Source organism: Alosa alosa, chromosome 23 (genome assembly GCF_017589495.1).
Source record: "Alosa alosa isolate M-15738 ecotype Scorff River chromosome 23, AALO_Geno_1.1, whole genome shotgun sequence".
NCBI classification, from domain to species: domain Eukaryota; kingdom Metazoa; phylum Chordata; class Actinopteri; order Clupeiformes; family Clupeidae; genus Alosa; species Alosa alosa.
The window spans coordinates 12,910,275-12,932,774 of record NC_063211.1 but is presented as its reverse complement, the minus strand read 5'-3'; the positions used below and the strand labels follow the sequence as shown (position 1 = coordinate 12,932,774).

The 22,500-nt window shown below is 46.2% G+C and overlaps 1 protein-coding gene across 1 annotated transcript in view; it reads left to right on the top strand.

The window, feature by feature from the left end:
• Window positions 1-3,879: 3,879 nt before the first annotated feature.
• Window positions 3,880-22,500, top strand: part of hecw2b (HECT, C2 and WW domain containing E3 ubiquitin protein ligase 2b) — a 41,615-nt gene continuing 22,994 nt past the window's right edge. The window contains exons 1-8 of the mRNA XM_048235685.1: window positions 3,880-4,277; window positions 12,946-13,053; window positions 13,394-13,488; window positions 17,470-17,545; window positions 18,424-18,593; window positions 18,865-19,007; window positions 21,111-21,208; window positions 21,381-21,937. Coding sequence (XP_048091642.1) covers window positions 3,920-4,277; window positions 12,946-13,053; window positions 13,394-13,488; window positions 17,470-17,545; window positions 18,424-18,593; window positions 18,865-19,007; window positions 21,111-21,208; window positions 21,381-21,937 — 1,605 coding nt within the window. The 5' untranslated portion in view covers window positions 3,880-3,919. The remainder of the gene's footprint in view (window positions 4,278-12,945; window positions 13,054-13,393; window positions 13,489-17,469; window positions 17,546-18,423; window positions 18,594-18,864; window positions 19,008-21,110; window positions 21,209-21,380; window positions 21,938-22,500) is intronic.

Sequence of the window (22,500 nt, the reverse complement as noted above, 5' to 3'; positions counted from 1 at the left end):
TCCAATTGGCTCTGCTTCTGTTGAAGCTGTATGCTCACTGTCAACAGTTTATGCACACTTCAGTACTTCCAAGTGATATTCTCCTGCCCCCTCCCCACCCCACATCTCTAACCTCCCATGCTATTCTGTCTGTGAGGTAGTCTGTCAGTGACATTCCTCAGAAAGCGCTGGCGTGTCAGCTTTTCAAACAGAGCCCGGCTGAATGTGTGGGAGAAGCAAAGCAGAAGGCTGCTGCTTACATAAGGATCCACCAGTCCAGGGAGGCCCTAGTGCTAAGCACTGCTTGTGTCTACAGGCTTGTGTGGAGCACTGTTATGCATTTTTGTTCATTTTTTTTCCTCTCGTGTTTTTCGCTCAAGTGTTTCTTTCTCTATATCTCTCGTTTCCTACTTTTTCCCCATCTACCCTCTGCTATGCAGTGGGTGTGTCTACAGGCTGCAGATAGCCATTTTTATTTGACTCGCACGTCTACCTGTTTTTCTTTCTTTTTCTTCACTTTAACTCGGTGTCCTCTGTATTTTCCACTTTCCTTTTCCTGCACTCATCCACACACACACACACACACACACACACACACACACACACCCTCACACACACACACACACACCACATCTACTCCCTCCATCCTATCTGGTGTGATTATGTAAGTTGCATTCCTCTGTCTGTTCCCCCTCACACTCTTCTCTGACTCCTTCTCTCCTCCTCTCTTCTGTTCCGTCTGCTCCTGTTGAGGTCGTGGTAGCACACTGATATAGCACACTAGTGTGTGTGTGTGTGTGTGTGTGTGTGTGTGTGTGTGCATTTACATAATTGAGTGAAAAGGAATGAGCTAGAGACTGCTGTACCAGACTCGGCCCACTAAAAGAAGCCCATGTGGGCCATCTCACTCGACTCAATGACCCTGGATCAGTTTTCACCCTCACCGAATCCCACAGTAATTTCAGTACAGTACAGTAATTTCCTGTGTATTAGCCACATTGTGTATAAACCACGGGACAGTGTTTTATGCAAGTTAAAAAAAACAACAACATTAATACCATATTAAATGCCCTCGTGTATTAACCCCTTAGCTGAAGACATTTTGCAAAATCATTGTATAAACCTCGGCTAATAAAAATTACAGTAATCCCCATGCTGCAGTGAGAGTCCATCTGATCCCAGATTCCAAATCTGCACTTTGAATCAACCAAGGGCCGCACATAGGCTAGGATGACGCCACAAAGTCCCCCCCCCTGAGTTCATTGTTAAAGCGATGACTGATAGGTTCTTTGGTGGCTGTGTTTGGTCCCTTTGTCAGATGTAGGATATGAGTCACTTGGGAACAGAGCGTCACAGGGAGCAGGAAGAAAGAAAGAAGGTAGTGGAGGAAGTGGGTGTGTGTGTGTGTGTGTGTGTGTGTGTGTGTGTGTGTGTGTGTGTGTGTGTGTGTGTGTGTCTGTATATGTGCGTGCATGTGTCTGTATGTGTGTGTGTGTCTGTATGTGTGAGTGCATTTGTCTGTATGTGTGTGTGCATGCGTGTGTGGGTGGGTCTGTGTGTGTATGTGTGTGTGTGTGGGTCTGAGCAGATTGTTAGCCTGGCTGCACCTCACTCTGCTTCTTCCCCTATCCTGTTATGGCGCTGACAGTTACAGTGTGTGATCTAATTTAAGATTCTCGTGGGAGACACCCCTATCTGTTTTTTTTTTTGGAAAGCTAAACTGAGAGAGACAGAGACACAGATAAACGAATAGATAGAAGATTGATGGAGGGATAGATAAATGGATAGATGATGCCTGTGTGGATCTATAGATAGATAGATGGATGGATGGATGGATAGAGGGAGAGAAGGAGGGAGGGAGGGAGGGGGATGGATGGATACTGTGCATGTGAGTTCATATGTAGGTGTTTTTTGCTCTGTGTGAAAATTATCTCTCAGGGCAAGTGAAATTAAAGGAGAAAAAATAAATTGTGTGTGTGAGCGTTTGTGTGTGTTTGTGTGTGTGTGATGAAGAAAGGGATTGTTTACATCTGGGGCAGGCCGGTCCCTCGTGATTAAGTGCAATAATACCAAAGCTCCCCCCCCCCTCCTTCTCCTCCCCTACCCGGCTCTCTCTCCAATGAGATTAAAATTCCATCCCCAACAGGAAATGGACACACTGTGACAGCTGTGTTGTCATTTCCTGTATGTCCATCTCATGCTGCTCTGTAGTTGACATCTCAAAATTATATATAGTTTCAGTCATCATCATCATCATCATCATCATCATCATCATCATCATCATCATCACCACCACCATTTTTAGCAATGTCAACAATGTTTAGTGCCAATGTCGGTAATACCTACAAATATTTTCCCTTATATGCCTGTGAAGTTTTAGTGTTTGCACAATCGTGTCGTTGGGTATGAGGAAGGTGATGTTCAAATAAACATTGTCACAGCAAAACACCAGAGCTCCTTCATAAACTATATGGGTCAGTAAGCACGCTGTGGATATATAGGTTATATGTCCTACACCAAATGGTTTGTGTCTGTGTAATTATCCTAATTCCTAAAATAAAATGACACGACGCATGAAGGGTATTGAAGCAGTTGGAGATCTTGAGCCAAGCCCTCATTAGAAATCCTGATTGGGGTTATGTTGTGCTGCCTCCTCCACCTGATTAGTCTGGGCACACACACAGTCACCTCAGGTTGACTTTAAGGCTGCAATGAATGGTCTTTGTCTTAATGGGGCCCTGTCTGTCTGTCTGATTGATTCCCTATTGTTCTTTGTTATTGCTAGTATTGATGACCCCCTTCCCCCCCCACCTCCCTCCCCATCTCCCCCAACCCCCTGGACTCTTTGTCACACGCTCAAACACTCATCCTCTTTCTTTCTTTATCCCTCTCTCCGCAGGTGTCCGTCCATCCCTCTGCTTCTCCTCCTGACCGCCACCCACCCACCCACCCCAGCCGAAGGGTAGACCCCAGCGCCAGAGTCCGACCTTCCCCGTTTGTCCGTTGGGAACCTCCCTCCTCCCTCCTCCTCCTCCTCCTCCTCCTCCTCCTCCTCCTCCTCCTCGCCTCTGGACCACTAGAGAAGACGCTCCTCTTCTCCACACCAGCTTTTCTGTTCCCTCCATCTCTCCTCTCCCCCTGATGAAGGACAGAGGACGCCAGGGTATTCTGTAGCTGTTGGTTTTGCTCCAAGGCACAGACGTGATGAGTTTGTGTTTGTTTTGTCAAAGCTGGCTTACAGGATACAGGTTTGGGACCACGGGGCTGTAGTGGTGCATTCAGTTTGTGAAGATTGGGAACTCCCAGGGTTTTTCACCTCAGCGCTTGGCAAGGTGTTGTTGGCAGGCTGACTGTCTCTGTGGAGAAACTGGCGAGAAGACACCAATTGAGAGAATGTGTATGCTGTGAACATAATCTCAACAGGAAATACATCATTGCAGCTTCCTGGGGAGGGTGCAGGACCACGCCCATCCCTCACTGGGGTTGGATGATCCCCATCAAAGTGGACCCAAGGTGTCATCAAACTTCCTAAGGACTTGATTGGCTGTTTCTTGAAAGTGGGCGTGGAGGTGGGCGTGTTCGATGTGAGAGGCGGTCCAGAGGGACATGAGAGGAGGAGGAGTGTCTGACTGGCCAGTGACAACCCACCCCTGAGCAGGAGAGAACAGACTCTACTGCCCCCTCTACCCCCTTACCCCTAACCCCCCCCCCCACCCCCCTTTTTTACCCTTGTCGTCATCGTCCGGCCTCCACCATTCGCCCCTCTCTCGCCACGGCGGTCCTCCCCCCCGCTCCCGCCCCCACCCCTCCTCCTCCCACCCCCTCCCCCCACCCCTCCCACCCACACCCCCACCCCCACCCACACCCGCATACCCACTCCCACCCGCACCCTCACCCGCACCCTCACCACCACCACACGCACCACCCTCCCCCCGCCGCCATGACCACCACCGCCCGCGAGCACCTGCTGGTGGTGCGCCGGCGTAGCCCCCACATGCGCTACACCCTCAGCCCCGAGAACCTCCGCACTCTCTCTGCCCAGGGTGGAGGTAGCAGTGGAGGCCCGAGCAGTGGAGCGGCTGGTGTCGGAGGCTCACGCTCGGGCCCGGGCGACGGCGGCGCACCTCTGGGATTGCAGCGGGCCAACAGCGACACGGACCTGGTGACGTCGGAGAGCCGCTCGTCACTGACGGCGTCCACCTACCAGTACACGTTGGGCCGCGGCCAGAACCTGGTCATCTCCTGGGACATCAAGGAGGAAGTGGACGCCACCGACTGGATTGGCCTGTACCAGATCGGTGGGTGTGAGATAGCAGCAACAACAGTTACAGCCTGGTGTGTTTTAGCACCAATGTTGCAGGCAAAAGTTACAGTACCAGCTCAGTGATTGTTAGCCATTCATTAGAGATTCAATCTGACTGAGTTCTACCTGTCAGATTGAATAGATGTAATGGAGCTTCAGTGTGTCAGTGTGGACAAGGCAGGTCTGCCAGCATGACCAATTGGGAGAGTGAGAGGAGTCTAATGTCTGTGGCTGGGCTGTGTATTGACTTTAATGGAAGGAGACATACCTCCCTTGTCCACTGTGCTAGAGTATAAAATCCAATAATCAACTGAAAAAGGTGACCAATTCGCTTTGACTGACAGCAACTTTTTGGTGTGGTCCAACTTAGTGCCACAGGACGAGACTTCCCAAATTCCCTCTGCTAGTTCTTAGGGGGACACACATGGTAGCATGCTTGCATGCAGTATAGCTAAAATAGCAGCTGCATCCATCCAGTCTCAGCCTTACAGTGCCATGCCACACGCTGCACCGGGCAGCACAGCTGAAGTGCTAGAAAGGAGCATGGTTAAAGGCTAGGTGAAGTCAAAAGCTTCTTAAAGTAAGCTCCTCGAACTTGGATTTGTTGAAACCACTTGAGGTACTAAAGTTGTTTGACAGGAAAGTTGGTCCAGACCTGACTGGTTAGCATGCTAACTGTAGTGTATATGTTTGGGGAGTGGGGCCACACAGAGCAGAGGTGTTTTTGAAATTACATCAGGTTATTTCCTCACATTCTGCTACAATTTCTAAGTTATCTTTGAATGTTTTAAACTAAATAAAACTACATATATTGTATACATGCTAATTACCAATCATTTTGCTCGAAAATTCTAAAACAACAATGTTTTTTAATACTTCAAAATAACATTTGCTAAATGAACCTTACATTTTTCAGTAGCCATAAGTGTGTAGATTTAAACAAAATCTAGTTTAGTTCTTACCGGGGCTTTTACTGCCTGAAATATCCGATTTTGTTTATTATGCTCCGAGTTTAGTGCTGGGCTGGTGGGTACTTATTCCCAACCTTTCTCACGGCACATCAACGGTTAGCCCGAGAATTCTCGTCGTCACAATTCAAAACTGGAGCTCCAAGCGGATTTGTACAACACTGTTTACAGCTCTTCGAGTGACGGTAAAATGTAATTTTTGGTACATAGCTAATTTAGATAAACTTATGGTGTGGGTGCTTGCGTTTCTTTAGGAATCCGCCGTCTTGGTTTATATAGAAATTAATATTAAGTGACACATACACGTACTGTAAGAGGTTGGACATACGTGATGGTTGGTAATATGTGACGTTGCTATAGCTCCTTTAAGCGTTTACAACAAGGATTTGTTGAAGCTACCTGTAATAGCAGTAGATGCTTTCAGGCCTGGAGCTTTGATTGACAGTCAGTTAGGGGATGTCAGGAGGAGATGCCTGGGTGATGAGGAAGTGGCCCAGTTGGGAGGTGAGACAGGGGTAAACAGAGTGATTTAAAGGGACAGGTGTTTAGATGTGGAGAGACCTGCTAAAGGTCTCTTCATTTACACTGATATTTCTGGAGTCCAAGGTCCATTTTTTTAAAGGGAGAGAAAAAGAGGGAGAGACAGCAAGAAATAAAGAGAGAGAGGGAGAGGTGGAGGGGGTTAGAAATGGATCTCCATTTTGACGCTTGGTGGAGCTGAAAACAGCCAGGCTGTGACCTGTGACGCTATCTCTGTGTGTGTGTGTGTGTGTGTGTGTGTTTGTGAAAGAGGGAGAGAGAGAGGAGTAGTGAAATAAAGGAAAAAAAGCTGAGTCAGCAGTGCATTGGTGCGGAGACACCGTGTCATTGGCTGCCTTTTATCTCTCTCTCCCTCTTCTTTCTCATTCCCTCTCTTTCACTCTCTCTTACACTGTCCCCTCTCTCCCTTTCTCTCTCTCTCTCTCTCACACTGTCCCCTCTCTCTCTCTCTTTCTCCCTCACTCACTCTCATTCACTCACTCCCTCAAAGTGAAGGTCATCCTAATTACTTAGCCCTGTTGCTAGGCCCTGAGTGCTTATGTCTCCCAATAGCCACACTGAACGACTGTGTGTGTGTGTGTGGGTGTGGGTGTGTTTAGGTTTCTGTGTGTGAGAGATATGTAGAGGGAGAGTAGCATTGGGGATAGGAGAGGTCTGGCCAAGGAGTCAGGTAGGACTATAAACAAAAACAAATGTGACTTCATGTTACCTTAACTCCTGGCCATGGTGAAAATTGTCCCTCTCCCTCAAGCCACACTCTTCACTAACTAACAGAGCCAGCTGCCTAGCTCATATTTTACCTCATGTAGCCAAGGATTTGTTACCTTGAATGGGAGTCTGTTGTGCAGCAAACAAACCACAGAGATTATCTGTGATTCTTTTTCCATGATGCTGCTGTAAGGAGCTTGCTATTGCAAAACGTTTGTAGTATACATTGTTATTTGTTTGTTGGTTGGTGTGAGAATAAACGCCTTTTCTTATTATTTTTTTCCTCCAGAGAATTAAACGTAATTCTGTGATCATGGACTGCAAGCGTAGGTGCTGTACTTTGCCAGTGGTCGTTCCTGTGTTTCTTTGCTGCTAAAATGTATTAGAGGGTTTGTGGCATGTTTTGATTCAGCTGTCTGAATTTATGAGGCCCTACAGAGCTAGTTTGTTGTTGGCTGTGGTCCTGTGGTGTGTTCAAGTGCAGCTTGTTTGGCCCAGACACAAGTGGAGGGAGGCAATGCAATAGTCATCCTTGGTCGCCACTAGTTCCTTGATGACCATTTGCTTTGCTGTGTCACAGCCTTCATGCTAACACGAAACAGCGTCTGGTAGCAAATGGCTTCTGACTCCATTACCACTTATGAGTGCATTGGCAGATCAGCACTTGTGCTTTATGAGGCTTGACGATTAGATAGTGTTGAGCCTGCCTACCAGTTCGTCTGCAGCTAAAACAGCATGGATTGGATTGGGGATGTTTACTTTGTGCAAAACATGAGGTTAGGATGTGAACTAATTGGATGGACCCCATATCACAGCGAGTCATGTAGCTAACTAGCTTTTATTCTTATGCTCTTTGCAGCTATTATTAGTTGTACGCACTTGTGCAACTTTGCTATTGCTACCTGAAGGTTCCTTCCGTAGCAGGGTAGTTAGCCAGACAGGCTATGGAGAGTGATTTCCAGAGAAAGCCAATCCATCCTCATCCTGGGGGCAGTTCCGCATTGATCCGGGTAGGGAGGGGAAAGTCCTGAGACAGACTCCCCAGAGATCCCTACCATCAAGTCCACTCCCAGCCCCCTCCACCCGCCATCCAGAGCCTGAGCTCCTAGCCTCGTATCGATCCCTGTGGTCGGGCTGGGACGCCTTTACTGGCAGCTGGGTTCCATGCGGTCCGCAGGGCTTTCTGGAGGCGCTGATAGATGACCCTGTACGGCTGCCGACTTACCATTCAGCTAGTGGGCCAGCAGTTTTCTCCACCGCTGGTTGTTAATTAAAGTAGAAATATATGAAAGGACCTGATGGGTGTGTGTGTGTGTCTGTGTCTGTGTGTCTGTGGTTGCATGATTGCATGGTTGTGTGTGAGATGGATGGTTACATTGAAGAGGCTACTTACATTTGGAACTATTATCTATAAATTAAAGTTGGCACTGTGCGCGTGTGTGTGTGTGTGTGTGTGTGAGAGAGAGTTATGTGTGTGAGTTGTATGTTTGTGCAGGACACTTGTGGTTTTGTCTGTTTCCAGTTGGCCTGATTTTGGAAGCTAAAAGGGTGTTTAAGTTGATTGTGTGTGTGTGTGTGTGTGTGTGTGTGTGTGTGTGTGTGTGTGTGTGTGTGTGTGTTTTTGTATGTGTGTGCACATCTGCGGATAGCGATGTTCTCTCTCGCCTGGGGAAATGCTGCCCCCCCCAGACCACACTGCCGTCTGATTGATTTGGCTACTCTGTCCAGTGACACGCCACTGTGAGTTGTGGCTTGTTGCTGACGTGTCCCTTACAGATGAGCATTGTCACTCTATAATGTAGGGTCATCTCAGGGGCTGTGAATCACAGAGTTCAAGGCTAGTGATAGTACGAAAAGACCAAGGCTGTCAGGGGAAATTTTGACAACACTCATTTTCACTGCTGCAGTAGGAAAATAAATGTCCTTGCCATGTTCCCAGTACAGTTGTATGAAATGTAACTGTTTTGATTCTCTGCAAAAAGGCAAGTGAGATCCAGATTCTGTAGTAGAGTTTTGTTGAGTTTATGTGCTTTGTTTGCCATATGGAAATGTAAAGACTAAGCACCCTGGCTGGTTTTATTGAATAAAATAATTGTTATTTAACTCTTAAATAAAATGCCAGTATTTAACAAAAAGCATGTGAATAAATTTTAAATATAGACTATTTAAAGTGTTTATTCAGTAAGATTGTCTTCTGTGCCATTCTTAACAAACAGCATAAAGAAAAACATGTTTATGAAACCCGGTTGTGAGTTCACACCCAGATGGTGATGAGAATGGTAAAGAATGATGTTGTCATACACTAGTTGTCAGGGTCTCATTCTTAGTTACTCGCAGCACCTTTTAGTTGTTTTTGTTGGATTCATAAGTATATAATTCATATAATATGAAGTTATATATACACACAAAAGGTTTTTCTGTGTATACTTAGGCTGGCTGAAAACAGGTTGTTAGTTGTATGAAATGTAAAGCTCTTCATGTTGGTTGTTGAAATGGACTATATATACTTGAAACTGTATTGTGGTATTTAATGGTATTTTTCATGAGCATCATGAGGAGGTATTCTACCAGTATATCATGGACGATACAACATGACACATTCCTAGTTGGTAGTGCTGAAGCATTTCCCATGATGCACTGCATACATTCCTCAGTTCAGTTTAGACTTGGCGCTTGTTAACACTCACCTTGATCATATAACAGGGCTTCTTCACACTTCTACCCCTCTGTAGCTGTTGTTCTTCATTGGCATAACTTGAATGAATATGCAGACACACTCCTGTACAAGAGAGTCAAATGCATTTTTCATTCAGAAGGTGCTCTCTTGGAAGTCCTCTGATGGATTGAACTCAACAGCCACTTATTTCAATGAGGGCCCTGGCAGGAAGGCAAAGGACGTCAAGTGATCTTGGCTTGAGGCCGTTCTCTTAATCGACTTGCAGACTGTTAAACAGGAGACGCCTCTTTGGCTTTGCCAAAAAGCCAATATTTGCCACCTTGAGAAGAACAGATGAAGTGCTAATTTCTTGGTGTTTTAAGCCCCAACGTTGTCTTCAAGGCAGCGCTGCCTGGAATGCACTAGGGTTAGGTTTAGGATTAGGTGCCTTTAAGTTGACGGTGGCAGCGCTGCCTGGAAGACGACGTTTAGGGCTTAATACACCATCGACCGAAGTGCTACACCATTATCCTTTAATTTGTTGAGGAGTACGGTCACAAATATGTGATTAGAATGTTCGCAATCCGAGAGTTCCATATTATGATGCGACAATTACCCTCAGAGATTTTCCCCATAGACTGTATAAAGAACACTGAAACTATAGATCATTTGCGTAGAATTCTAGAAGGAACCAGAAAAATAATTCACTCCTCAACAGGTTAATTTGTTGATTTCAGTTGGCGTGGCGTTCGTGCAAAATTCTCTCTTGTTTTTGACTTGTAATGGCATTCTTTTTCTGTAGCACTTCAATGAAAACATGATTTAACACGTCACTGATACCATAGCATAGGCCTAAGTCATGCAGAACTTAGTGCAGCAGTTGTGGGCAAATTCTGCATCTAAGCCGGCATCTAGACATCTTATTAAATTATTACAAGGTGTTACATAAGAAGACTGTGGAGCTATTTCATTTTTATGCAGACTAATTTGGCTCGAGTCGCATTATACTGCCGGCAACAGCCTTTCATTTCCAACCCAAAATCTCAGCCTCCAGCTATTTTAACATGGTCTACTGACATTCCTGACACACATAGCCATTAAGCAGTGTTCTTAAAATGCTCCATTGGCCTCATATTGGATAAAACAATGTAATTACCTGCATCTAATGTGGGTGGTTCCCTTGGCATAATTTAAAGAGACAGAGTACTACCCACATATTGTATTTGCGTGATACTCCCTGTAGTGTTACTGTGATGGTGTAATGTGTTAACAATCAAGTTTTCGTCATACATTGTTTTACTGGTTTGATGAAGCAGTGCTAGAATGCACTTAAGCAAGTGTGGGCGAAGTCATGTTTTCATGTTAAGAAACCATTTTCCTAGCTGGCATTGTGCCTTCATGCTTTTAGATACCTGTTTTTCATAGTGTACCATGGCCAATAGCATATTTATTTTTGTTGTTGCTAAACCAAATGTCTGAAGGCCATTTTTGTGCTTTTAATGTAAAGCACATTGAATTGCCTCTTGAGTATGAAGTGTGCTATATAAATAAACTTGCTTTGCCTTGCCTTGCCTAAAGGCATGAGTCTGCAAGGCATCCTTACAAGTTTCAACAATCCACCAGTAATGGCCTTTACATGCCTCTTACCTTACATGACCAGCAAGAGAGTTAACTCATTTATCATCACATGATCGGATGCACTGCTTGTTGGCTAAAATCTGGCTTTGTTATGGGTCGAAGGGTACCTCCTGTTTGTGTACCAGTGCTATATCATGTTACCTATGAGCTTAAGTATCCTCACTTGTGTGTATAAATTATGCATTAAAAACTACTCACACACAGAGGCTAGGCCCCATCCTCAGTGCTTTCCTGCCATAATGACTGATTTGCAGGTTTCAGTTTCGTTGATAGAGCACTATAAGAATGTATCAGAGCTGGGGATAGAAGAAGATGGATGCAGTCTCTCTTTTTCACTCTCTTTCTCTCTCCCCACTCTCTCTCTTCTCTCTCTCTCTAGCTGTGTGTGTATGTGTATGTGTATGTGTGTGTGTGTGTGTGTGTGTGTGTGTGTGTGTGTGTGAGAGAGAGAGAGAGAGAGAGAGAGACAGAGACAGAGAGAGAGTGAGAGACCAGAGTGGAGTGAGTGGACCCCCCCTCCCTACACACACTCACACTCACATACACACTGGTGGGCCTCTGATCTAAATGTGATGTGTATTGATCCTATGAAGAGACACTGTAACCTCCTGGAGCAGGGGCTAATAGAGGAGCTCATACTAAGAGCTCTGCAAACACCCCTAGCTGTCAGCACTCCCCACCTCCTGTCCGTTAACATTCTCATGTGCATATTCTGTTCACATGCTACTAAGGTCTATGGGTAGGCCCAATGAACATGTTGGAATAATTTGTCTCAGGCACATATATAGAATAACTATTGATTGATGCCATTTCTGTAGACACAGGTCATGTCATCATTAATAATTTCAGACTTGTCACAAATCATTTCAGTCAGAGAGTGCCATTTTTAACCGGCTGAGGAACAAGAAGAGGAGGAGAGGAGAGAGACAGAGAGTAGAGGAGGAGAAAGAGAGGAGAGAGACAGATAGTGGGAGTGGAGGAGAGAGACAGATAGAGAAGGAGGAAGAGAGGAGAGAGGCAGGGAGAGGAGGAGGAAGAGAGGAGAGAGGCAGGGAGAGGGATTGGAGGAGGAGAAGAGAGCTGAGCCAAACAGATGGGCATCTGCAGGTGGCTTGTTTCACCATGGGAGAAGTGGAGCAGAGATCTTTAAGGACAGACAGGCAAAACTGACTCAGGAACCTAGTATTTTATATATAGCCCTGGAGAGAGAGAGAGAGAGAGAGAGAGAGGTGACTCAGTGCGGCCATCTGTCACCTCCGTAACTTTTTACACCTCCGACCTCTCACAGCCTCTCCCTCTCGTGTGATGCCTCCCAGTTCATCTGACTGACTGCCGAGCATCTCATCGAGTCAGGCCGCGCCGTTTGATCTGCCTTGACAAATCTGGGTCTCCTTGGCTTTCATCTCGTTTTGGGAGTAAACCCTAGTCAGTGCTGTCACACGCTAATTATAGGTTCTTTTAGTTCCATTCTGGCAGATTCCTGGCAGATTGACTCAGTGCTGTTGTGGCAGGCTCCGTGCTGTTGCTTTGAGTCAGAACCGTGATGATGAGTTCAGCCTGTACTGTTCCATTTATTCAGCGTCAAAGCGGATTTATTTAGATTTGTCCACATTTGTCCAGACACACAGTTACAGAGAGGGACTGTGCACGGACAACAGCGAAATTAGTTCAAGGGGCAGAGATGCTCTTCAATACTGGACAGCTATAAAAAAAAGCTCATGCTCTCTCTCTGACTCCCTCTCTCTCATACAAACACACACACACTCTCTCTCTCTCTCACACACACACACACACACACACACACTGTCTCTTCCTCTTTGCCTCTGTGTTGTCACTTCAAAGTGACAGTCGAACACATAGATGACCACTGAGTTTGACAAACAATGAAGCATTAACACGGACAAATACACACACACACACACACACGTACACACGCACACATATAGCAGGTCCCTTTTATGGAGTAAACACGGATGTAAACATTGATAAACTGCTCACACAAACACACACAGGCACTCGGGTGTGTGATGTGGAATGAAAATGGATGTAAACATTGATAAACTTCACAAACTACACACACACACACACACACACACACACACACACACACACTCCAACTATCTAGTCACCCAGGCTATGTTGTGTTCCCTCAGATGAGACGTGTCCGGCTAATGTATGGGACTCGAAGAACCGCGGGGTGAACGGCACGCAGAGGGGGCAGATCGTCTGGAGACTGGAGCCGGGGCCCTACTTCATGGAGCGTGAGTGTGACACACACACGCACGCACGCACGCACGCACGCACGCACGCACACACGCACACGCAGACACACACACACGCACACAGACACACACACACGCACACAGAGACACATACACACACATAGCCCTAAATACACAGCATGTTGCCACTTGTTTACCTAAACATGTTAGCGTGTTAAATTGCCCACAAACAGATTGTTCCACCCCAAAAAACATTTCACACACTGTGCGCCCATGTATGAGATTTATATATCCTAATTTAGGACATCCTTTCATAAAAAACAATAAATATAATTTAATGTGTGTGTGTGTGTGTGTGTGTGTGTGTGTTCTCTCCTAGCCGAGACTAAGATCTGCTTTAAATACTATCATGGAGTAAGTGGAGCCCTCAGAGCTACAACTCCCTGCATTACAATCAAGAACCCTGGAGTTCCAGTGAGTACTGTGTGTGTGTGTGTGTGTGTGTGTGTGTGTGTGTGTGTGTGTGTGTGTGTGTGTGTGTGTGTGTGTGTGTGTGTGTGTGTGTGAGGCAGAAAAATGACAAGGAGTGAGAGAGAGAGAGAGAAAGTGCCCATATGTCTGAGCAGGTGTGTGCGTTTTGCATTTGCATGCTTTAAGCTGTTTTTACGGCCAGTGTGCAGTGAAGGATTCAGTGGGCGGAAAATGTCCAGCTTGTTCAAGGCCTGTGTCGTCCTTCACCCAGCAGCGATAGAGACAGCCTGACCGATCTCTGGTGAGACTGGCCGCTTTTGCCTGATGCTTTTAATGAATGTGCCGGCTGTTTGTACCAAGGACCCCAGTGCATGGTACTCGTTTTGCAAAAAGCTGTAAATTTTCTCCATACTGAAGACCTTTTGTGGGTGTTCCAGGACTTCAAGTTCTCAGGGCAGGCACACACTGTGCCGTAGTTTAGGCATGGGCAGGGCGGCCTCAGATTTGAAAATAGATAATTCTTTATAACGGCTTTAAAAATATCTAATAATTTCAAGCACAAAAAGTATCCTTCCCTGGACGGCATTCTCTTTCATGTTCCAACTCACTCTAAATTGATGTTGACAGTTCTATTTTTTTGTTTTTTTTTGTTTGTTAACAAGTATATTGAATGATAAGAACCATACCACATTAAAGGGCAAATACGGTGTGTGCTACAAACTGTGTGTGTGTGTGTGTAGTGGGTCGTTATCCTCAGACAGACTGTGTGTGTGTGTGTGTGTGTGTGTGTGTGTGTGTGTGTGTGTGTGTGTGTGTGTGTGTGTGTGTGTGTGTGTGTGTGTGTGTGTGTGTGTGTGTCTTGTATTGCTTGTCTTGGCGTGCATCGTGTGTGTGCAATGGTGTCTTGGCGTGTGTGTGTGTAGTGGGCACATTATCCTCAGATAAACTGTGTGCGTGTGTGTGTAGTGACCACATTATCCTCAGACAAACTGTGTGTGTGTGTGCGTGTGCGTGCATGTGTGTGTAGTGGGCATATTATCCTCAGACAGACCGTATGCCGGGGGCTGCAGAGAGAGGATCCTATTCACTGGAATGCTCAGAAAGAAATGGAGAGGAATGCTGCCTGCACAGTTAAATACATTACCCAATCCCACCATGCCACCGATGTGGCCTAAGAGGAACAACAACACACACACACACACACACACACACACACACACACACACATACACACACACACACACAGCCTGAATGTTAATGCCTAGGCTAGGAGCATGCAGATGTGTAACCCATCAATTTAAAACTTAAGAGAAAAGGCACACACAGAAGTAAAATGTACGAAATTAAATGGTTTTATTTATCATATAACTCATCATAAACACACAGAAGCACACACACAGAAGCACACACACAGAAGCACATTCAAATCTGTTAGAATCTATGAGAGGATGTGAACGGTGTGTGCACTGATATGTGAAAGGATGAAAGGGTGATGTAGAAATTAGGGAGAGACAGATAAAGTGAGAATGAGAAGAAAAGGGGAAGAGATGGGCAGCTAGGGAAAGATAGGAGGAGAAGTAAAATGAGGGTGTGGTCCTTTGGAGTCTGAGAGAGAGAGAGAGAGAGAGAGAGAGATGTCTGTGAAAGGCTCTCTTTGATGTGCTCAGTGCCTCACTTCAGAACTACACAGAACTGGAGCAGAGGCCACTGTAAGAGTCCTCCTGTATTGGGTTATGCAAGAGCGTGTGTGTTTGTGTTTGCATATTTGTATATACATATGTGTGTGTGTGTGTGTGTGTGTGTGTGTGTGTGTGTGTGTGTGTGTGTGTGTGTGTATGCGTGTGTGTGTATGCGTGTGTGTGTATGTTTGAGCATTCATACCGTTCCCTTGTTTTGGACTTCAGCCAGATGGCTGGCAGAGTCCAGCACAGACAGGCCTGTGTGTGTGTGTGTGTGTGTGTGTGTGTGTGTGTGTGTGTGTGTCTGTGTGTGTGTGTGTGTGTGTGTGTGTGTGTGTGTGTGTGTGTGTGTGTGTGTGTGTGTGTGTGTGTTTATCTAATGGGTGAAAAGTGCACCAACCTCCATCCCTCCCAGAGTACAGGGGAAGCTGTCAGGACTCTCTCTCTCTCTCTGTGTGTGTGTGTGTGTGCATGCGTGCCAAGCTGGCAAGCCCGAGTCAAAGATGCTGTAGATGGAGAATCTCAATTAAAGCCCCTTAAATCATTTATGGCCATTAACCAGGACTGGCTTCTCCTAGTCTCTGCCATGTGTTCAGGAATCTGTGTGTCGTGAGCTCTCTCTCTCTTTCTCTCTCTCTCTCTCTCTCTCTCTCTCTCTCTCTCTTATATATATATACCAGTATATATGTAAATGTTTATTTCTTTCATTCTTTTTCTCTCTCAATTCAATTCATTTCAACAAGCTTTATTGGAATTAATGTAAATTTTACAGTATTGCCAAAGCCTTCAATACAATAATAATAACAATAATAGTAATAATAATAATACAAATAATAGTAATAATAATAATACAAATAATAGTAATAATAATGATAATAACACCTGGCTGATTAAATGAACAGAAAAAAGAAACACAGCACAGGAAAAGAAACACCTATAAATTATTATGTTATGTGCTGTTCTCTCTCTGAAGTAGAAAGTAGTCTATTGTTTTCTTTCTTTTAGTATGCTGAGGTATATGTGGGTTTTATAGGGTGTTTGTACTGTTGTGTATGCATCATGTGTTTGAATGGGGTGATGACGCCATGGTTTGAAGACTGATTCAATAAACTGGTGTTAAACCTCTTTCTATCTCTCTGTCTCTCATTTTTTCTCTCTGTCTGTCTCTCTGTCTCTCTCTCTCGGTCTGATTAGATGTGCCTGCCTGTTTTTGTCTCTGACACTTCCTCTTTGTTTGCCTTAGTCTCTTTTATTTGTTGTGTTTGAGTTTGCCTCGTTTGTTTGTTTGTTTGCTTGCACATTTGTTTGTCTGTCTTATCTGTATTTCTTTGTTCTCCATCATTATCTGTTGGTCTATCTATCTATCATCTCTCTTTCACTCTCTCTCTCTCCCTCTCTCTACACTTTCTCTCTCTCTCTCTCTCTCTCTCTCTCTCTCTCTCTCTCTCTCTGTCTGTCTCTATTGACTCTTTGGTGTAGTGGTAGGCTCTGATGATACCAGCTGGCTGGTATTAATTTAATATAAAAGTTTGGTGATTTAATCCAGTGTTGGAGACTGGCTGTCTGTCTTCCCTCTGTGCCGCTACTTCTATTGCTGGAGGACCCAATAGATTAACACACCCTGTCTGACCTGAGCTGAGACAGCAGAATGTGTGTGTGTGTGTGTGTGTGTGTGTGTGTGTGTGTGTGTGTGTGTGTGTGTGTGTGTGTGTGTGTGTGTGTCTGTCTGCCTGTCTGTATGCTTGGCAGCTTAACCCCCTCAGGTTGATATTTTAATATTTTTATTTAACAGACCAAACTGGTGAAAGCAGCTGAGCTAAATACAAATGCCTATTGGCCTGTGCTCTAAGTCTACCACTGATATTATTGCAAAGCTCAATCTCCATTCTCAACCTTAGTGTGCCTGTTATCACCGCGAGTCATTGCAACCAAGTCAAAATGATTTGACACAGAAGCAGTAGGAGCCATATTATGTTAATGGAATGTTGGACTATGTTTACATGGAAGGACTCTTCTAACACAGTGCAGCAGAGAGTGTGTATGTGTGGATGTAGTATGGTACATGACTAACAAAGCTGCTGTGTGCTTACTGTGTGGTGCCATTGAACACTCTGTGATATCAGACCCAGTGTGTGCCAGTGTGGTGGTGACGTATGATATTAGGTGTGTGTGTGATGTGTGTGTGATGTGTGTGTGTGTGTGTGTGTGTGTGTGTGTGTGTGTGTGTGTGTGTGTGTGTGTGTGTGTGTGTGTGTGTGTGTGTGTGTGTTTGTCGGGCTCACTTTTTCTTCTGCCTCTGTCATAGGCGGGAGCAGAGGGTCAAGTGGATGGCCATTCCGTGACAGAACACTGTCGGAAGCTGGTCAGCTTCACTCTGTCAGGTAAGAGTATACCATATATACATATGTATGCTTTAATAGGTGTGTGTGTGTGTGTGTGTGTGAGTCTGAGTCTGAGTCTGAGTCTGAGTCTGAGTCTGAGTCTGAGTCTGAGTGTGAGTGTGTGTGTGTGTGTGTGTGTGTGTGTGTGTGTGTGTGTGTGTGTGTGTGTGTGTGTGTGTGTGTGTGTGTGTGTGCATGTGCGTGTGTGTATGCTTGTGTGTGTGTGAGTGTGTATGTATGTGTGTTTATGCTTGTGTATGTATGTCTGTGAGTGTATGTTTGTATGGGCATGTCAGATAATTGTGTGTGTGTGTGTGTGTGTGTGTGTCTGCTAGTGTGTAGGTGGAATGGCAGAAGGCTGAGTGTGGGCTGAGGGAAAGAGATGAATAAACTTGATGCTTCTCCAGAGTGTTTACAGGCACATGCTTGAACTGCAGTGTAATTCCTGGTCCAGGGCCAGTGCTATTGTTTTGGTTAATCGTTGGGTGGGGACTGGGGAGATCTGTGGAGATGATTTGGACAGACCGGTAACTGTAGTATGCCATGTTCTTGTCAGGCCATTTTTGAGCTATGCTGCCACCCTGTGGTCAGTATTTGCTACTACATTGACTGTCACATGCATGCTTTTTACAGTGTTACAGTGCTACAGTTAATGCTTGCACATAGGATTTGTGTGTGCGTGTGTGTGCGTGTGTGCATGGCTTTGTGTGTGACAGAGAGGGAGGGGTAGGAAGAGGAGCAGAGAGTTACAATGATGTATCTGTATGTAGCACTCTAGCCATCTGTGCATTTCTGTTTGAATATGTTCAGTCTCTCTCGCTCTCTTTATCTCTCTCTCTCTCACACACACACACACACACACACACACACACATACAGACATCCGTGCCCAGGGCCTGAAAAAGGGCATGTTCTTCAACCCTGACCCCTATCTGAAGATGTCCATTCAGCCGGGGAAGAGAGGCAACTTCCCCACCTTCACCCACCACGGCCAGGAGAGGAGAGCCTCCATCATCACCAACACCACCAACCCTGTGTGGCATGGAGAGGTCAGCACACACACACATACTCTCTCTCTCACATGCACACACACTCTCACACACACACACACATTCCCTCACCTACACACACCCTCACTCATAGACACACACACACACAAACACACACATACACATACACACACACACACACTCTGTCACACACACACACACTGATACAGTCACACACACACACACAGAAACAAACATGCATGCATACACAGATTTACAGACAAATGTGAATACAAGCATATGATTAAGTCTTCCTCTCTGTCTCGCACAGAAGTATACGTTTGTGGCTCTTATGACGGATGTTTTGGAAATTGAGGTCAAGGACAAGTTTGCCAAAAGTCGCCCAATCATCAAGCGCTTTCTTGGTCAGCTGACCATCCCTGTGCAGAGACTCTTGGAGAGACACACCTCAGGGTGAGAACACAAACACACACGCACACACACACACACACACACGCACACACGCACACACATACATACATACTGTGCACTCACACAGTTGGACAGCAGAGAGTGAGATTTCAGATCACAGCTCACAATCCTCACCCATTGTATTTGTGCATGTGCGCTAGACCAGTGGTCCCCAAACGTTTTCTTCTGAGGGCCAGCTCACTATGCCTGGCTCTAAGAGAGGGCCAGAGACTCGGAGTATATTAGTAACCATAAATAGCTTAGTGCTGTGAACAACAGCAGTCTACCTTAGTTGAATATTCCATTACATTTAATCATAGGCTACTGCAATTGAATACCATTGTTAGCTGTGTTTATATTGCAATCATGCCATATCAGTGTAAAATGTAGCTCAAATTAATTAATACTAATAAAAAATAGCATTCCCAAAAGTATTAGCAGGGAGTCCCAAAAGTGTATTTTATTCAAAATGTGTGAACTCTGAACTCTGTGTCTTTGCATACACAGCTCAAGTTGTGAACAAGCAATATCCTACAAATAATTTGAAGTTCTCAAACTATGAGAGTTTTATGAAGTGCTGGCAAAAACATCTGAAATGACCACTTTCACTCACCTGATGAGAACTTTGTGAATTTGTATGAACATTTGAAGCAGTGAATAAAATATAGAAAAAATATCCCAGCAAGTCCCAGAAATATGACTTGAATAGAAGTTAGTTAGTTATTAACAATTAATTGATAAACTTGTAGAATACTTTTGAGCACTGATGCAGTCAGCATAGGCCTCTTACATTGTTTGCAGGTAGGTCTACATTTAATTCCGTTTTCGATTACAAACGCTTAAAACAGCCAAAAAAACAACCACCAGTGGACAAAAAAAGATTATTACATGTGTACTGTTAAAGGAGAATTCGGTGTGATATTGACCTAAAGTGTATTGAAACATGATACCGAAGTGTGAACTATGTCTCATAGCCCATCTCGGCTTGTCCCCCCTGCACTTCAAAATCTAAAGCTAGTTAGCCGATGCTACCAACAGCTTTTCAATAGTGGTGCTTCGCATCAGGCTAGCCATGCAAATAAATCACTGTTTTACACCCATTTACGAGGCTCAATGTATCTCCACACTTCATTTTGAAAAATTAACTTTGAAAAAGCACTGGTAGTTTACTTACAAAACGATTTATACAGACAGTATCTTCACGAAGTTTAGCGTTTGCAGCCATCTTGAATTTAGTCACGATAAATTAGAACGAAAGTAAGAATGAACAGGTATGATAAGGGATCAGATTCCAAAAAATAATTCAGTGGAAATGCATGGATTCCAGTTTCTTCCAGTAGCAGCAACTGGAATCCAAGTAAACTACCAGTGCTTTTTCAAAGTTCTCAATGTCTCGTTTTAAATATCAGGGCCCTCGGAAGTCTACCAATGAAGTGTGGAGATACATTGAGTCTCGTGAAATGGGTGTAAAACAGTGATTTATTTGCATGGCTAGCCTGATGCCGGCTAACCACTATTGAAAAGCTGTTGGTAGCATCGGGCTAACTAGCCAGATTTTGGAGTGCAGGGGACAAGCGAGATGGGCTATGAGACATGCGTTCACACTCGTTATCATGTTTTCAATACACTTTAGGTCAATATCACACTGGAATTCTCCTTTAAGACTCACCATAGAGAATGAATGGGGGAAATTACGGAGGTTTTAGTTTGACGATGTCGTACTACCATGTGGGCCAGATGCTATATACCACGGACATGTTTTGGGGGGCCACCCAAAATGAAGTGGCGGGCCGTAGTTTGGGGACCACTGATCTAGTGTAATGAAGTGAATGTTTCGCTATGCAATGTGAATTTGAATAATCTACTGTACTGTATAATAAAGTGCTGTAGTAAGCAAATTGCTGCCGAAGCAGAAAGAAACAAAGTGACTCTGTGGATGAATTGGAATATCTTCATTCTCTTCAACACTCTAAAGCTTTCTTGGGTTTATTGACAAGCACACATTTTGGTACTTTACTTCAACTCCTCGGGCTGTGCACTTGTCTAAGGAATTAACAGTGTGTGTGTGTGTGTGTGTGTGTGTGTGTGTGTGTGTGTGTTACACAGAGACCAGCCCGTGAGCTATACCCTGTGTCGGCGGTTGCCCACAGAACAGGTCAGCGGCCAGCTTCAGTTCAGAGTGGAGATCACTACAGGACATGAAGGTGAGCGGGGAAGAGGAGTGTGTGTGTGTGTTTGTGTGTGTGTTTGTGTGTGTGTGTGTGTGTGTGTGTGTGTGTGTGTGTGTGAGTGTGTAAGAGAGAGAGAGAGAGAGAGAGAGATTTCTTGCAGTTTGCTACACACACACAGTTACCCAACCCAACTTCATGTCTCCAGATCTCGTGGGCTCTATACTCGGCGCCTCCTCCATGAACGGGGACCCGGGGAGCCCATCTGACGACGAGGACATCCTTCACCCCGCCTCCTCCTCCCGCCTCCTCCGTGGCCCCTCCCCCACCGGCTCCGAGGGCTCCCTCCACGCCGACGCCCTCCACAACGGCAACGGATCTGACGATGACCGCTTGCGCGAGCTCCGGACGGGTGCCAACGGTGGGCCGGACTCCCCCGACGAGGGCCTCGGCAGTCACACCCACCGGCAGGTGTCCCTCAACGACTACCTGGACGCCATCGAGGCCCCCAAGGGCCCCGGAGAGAGGCCCCTGGGGGCTGCCTCGCCCAAGCTGCGCTCCAGCTTCCCAACGGACACGCGGCTCAACGCCATGCTGCACATCGACTCCGACGAGGACGAGGAGGGGGCCGCCTCCCGCAGCAGCAGCAGCGCGGCCGATGCCCACCCGCCGGCCCTGACCAACGGGGCGCCGCCAGCGGCCGCAGCAGCAGCAGCAGCAGCAGCGTCGGCCCCTGCGGCAGCACCAGCCCCAGCGCTAGCGGCAGCGAGCAGCAGCAGCAGCAGCAGCAGCAGCAGCAGCAGCAGCAGCAGCAGCAGCAGCAGCAGCAGCAGCAGCAGCAGCAGCAGCAGCAGCAGCAGCAGCAGCAGCAGCAGCAGCAGCAGCAGCAGCAGCAGCAGCAGCAGCAGCAGCAGCAGCAGCAGCAGCAGCAGCAGCAGCAGCAGCAGCAGCAGCAGCAGCAGCAGCAGCAGCAGCAGCAGCAGCAGCAGCAGCAGCAGCAGCAGCAGCAGCAGCAGCAGCAGCAGCAGCAGCAGCAGCAGCAGCAGCAGCAGCAGCAGCAGCAGCAGCAGCAGCAGCAGCAGCAGCAGCAGCAGCAGCAGCAGCAGCAGCAGCAGCAGCAGCAGCAGCAGCAGCAGCAGCAGCAGCAGCAGCAGCAGCAGCAGCAGCAGCAGCAGCAGCAGCAGCAGCAGCAGCAGCAGCAGCAGCAGCAGCAGCAGCAGCAGCAGCAGCAGCAGCAGCAGCAGCAGCAGCAGCAGCAGCAGCAGCAGCAGCAGCAGCAGCAGCAGCAGCAGCAGCAGCAGCAGCAGCAGCAGCAGCAGCAGCAGCAG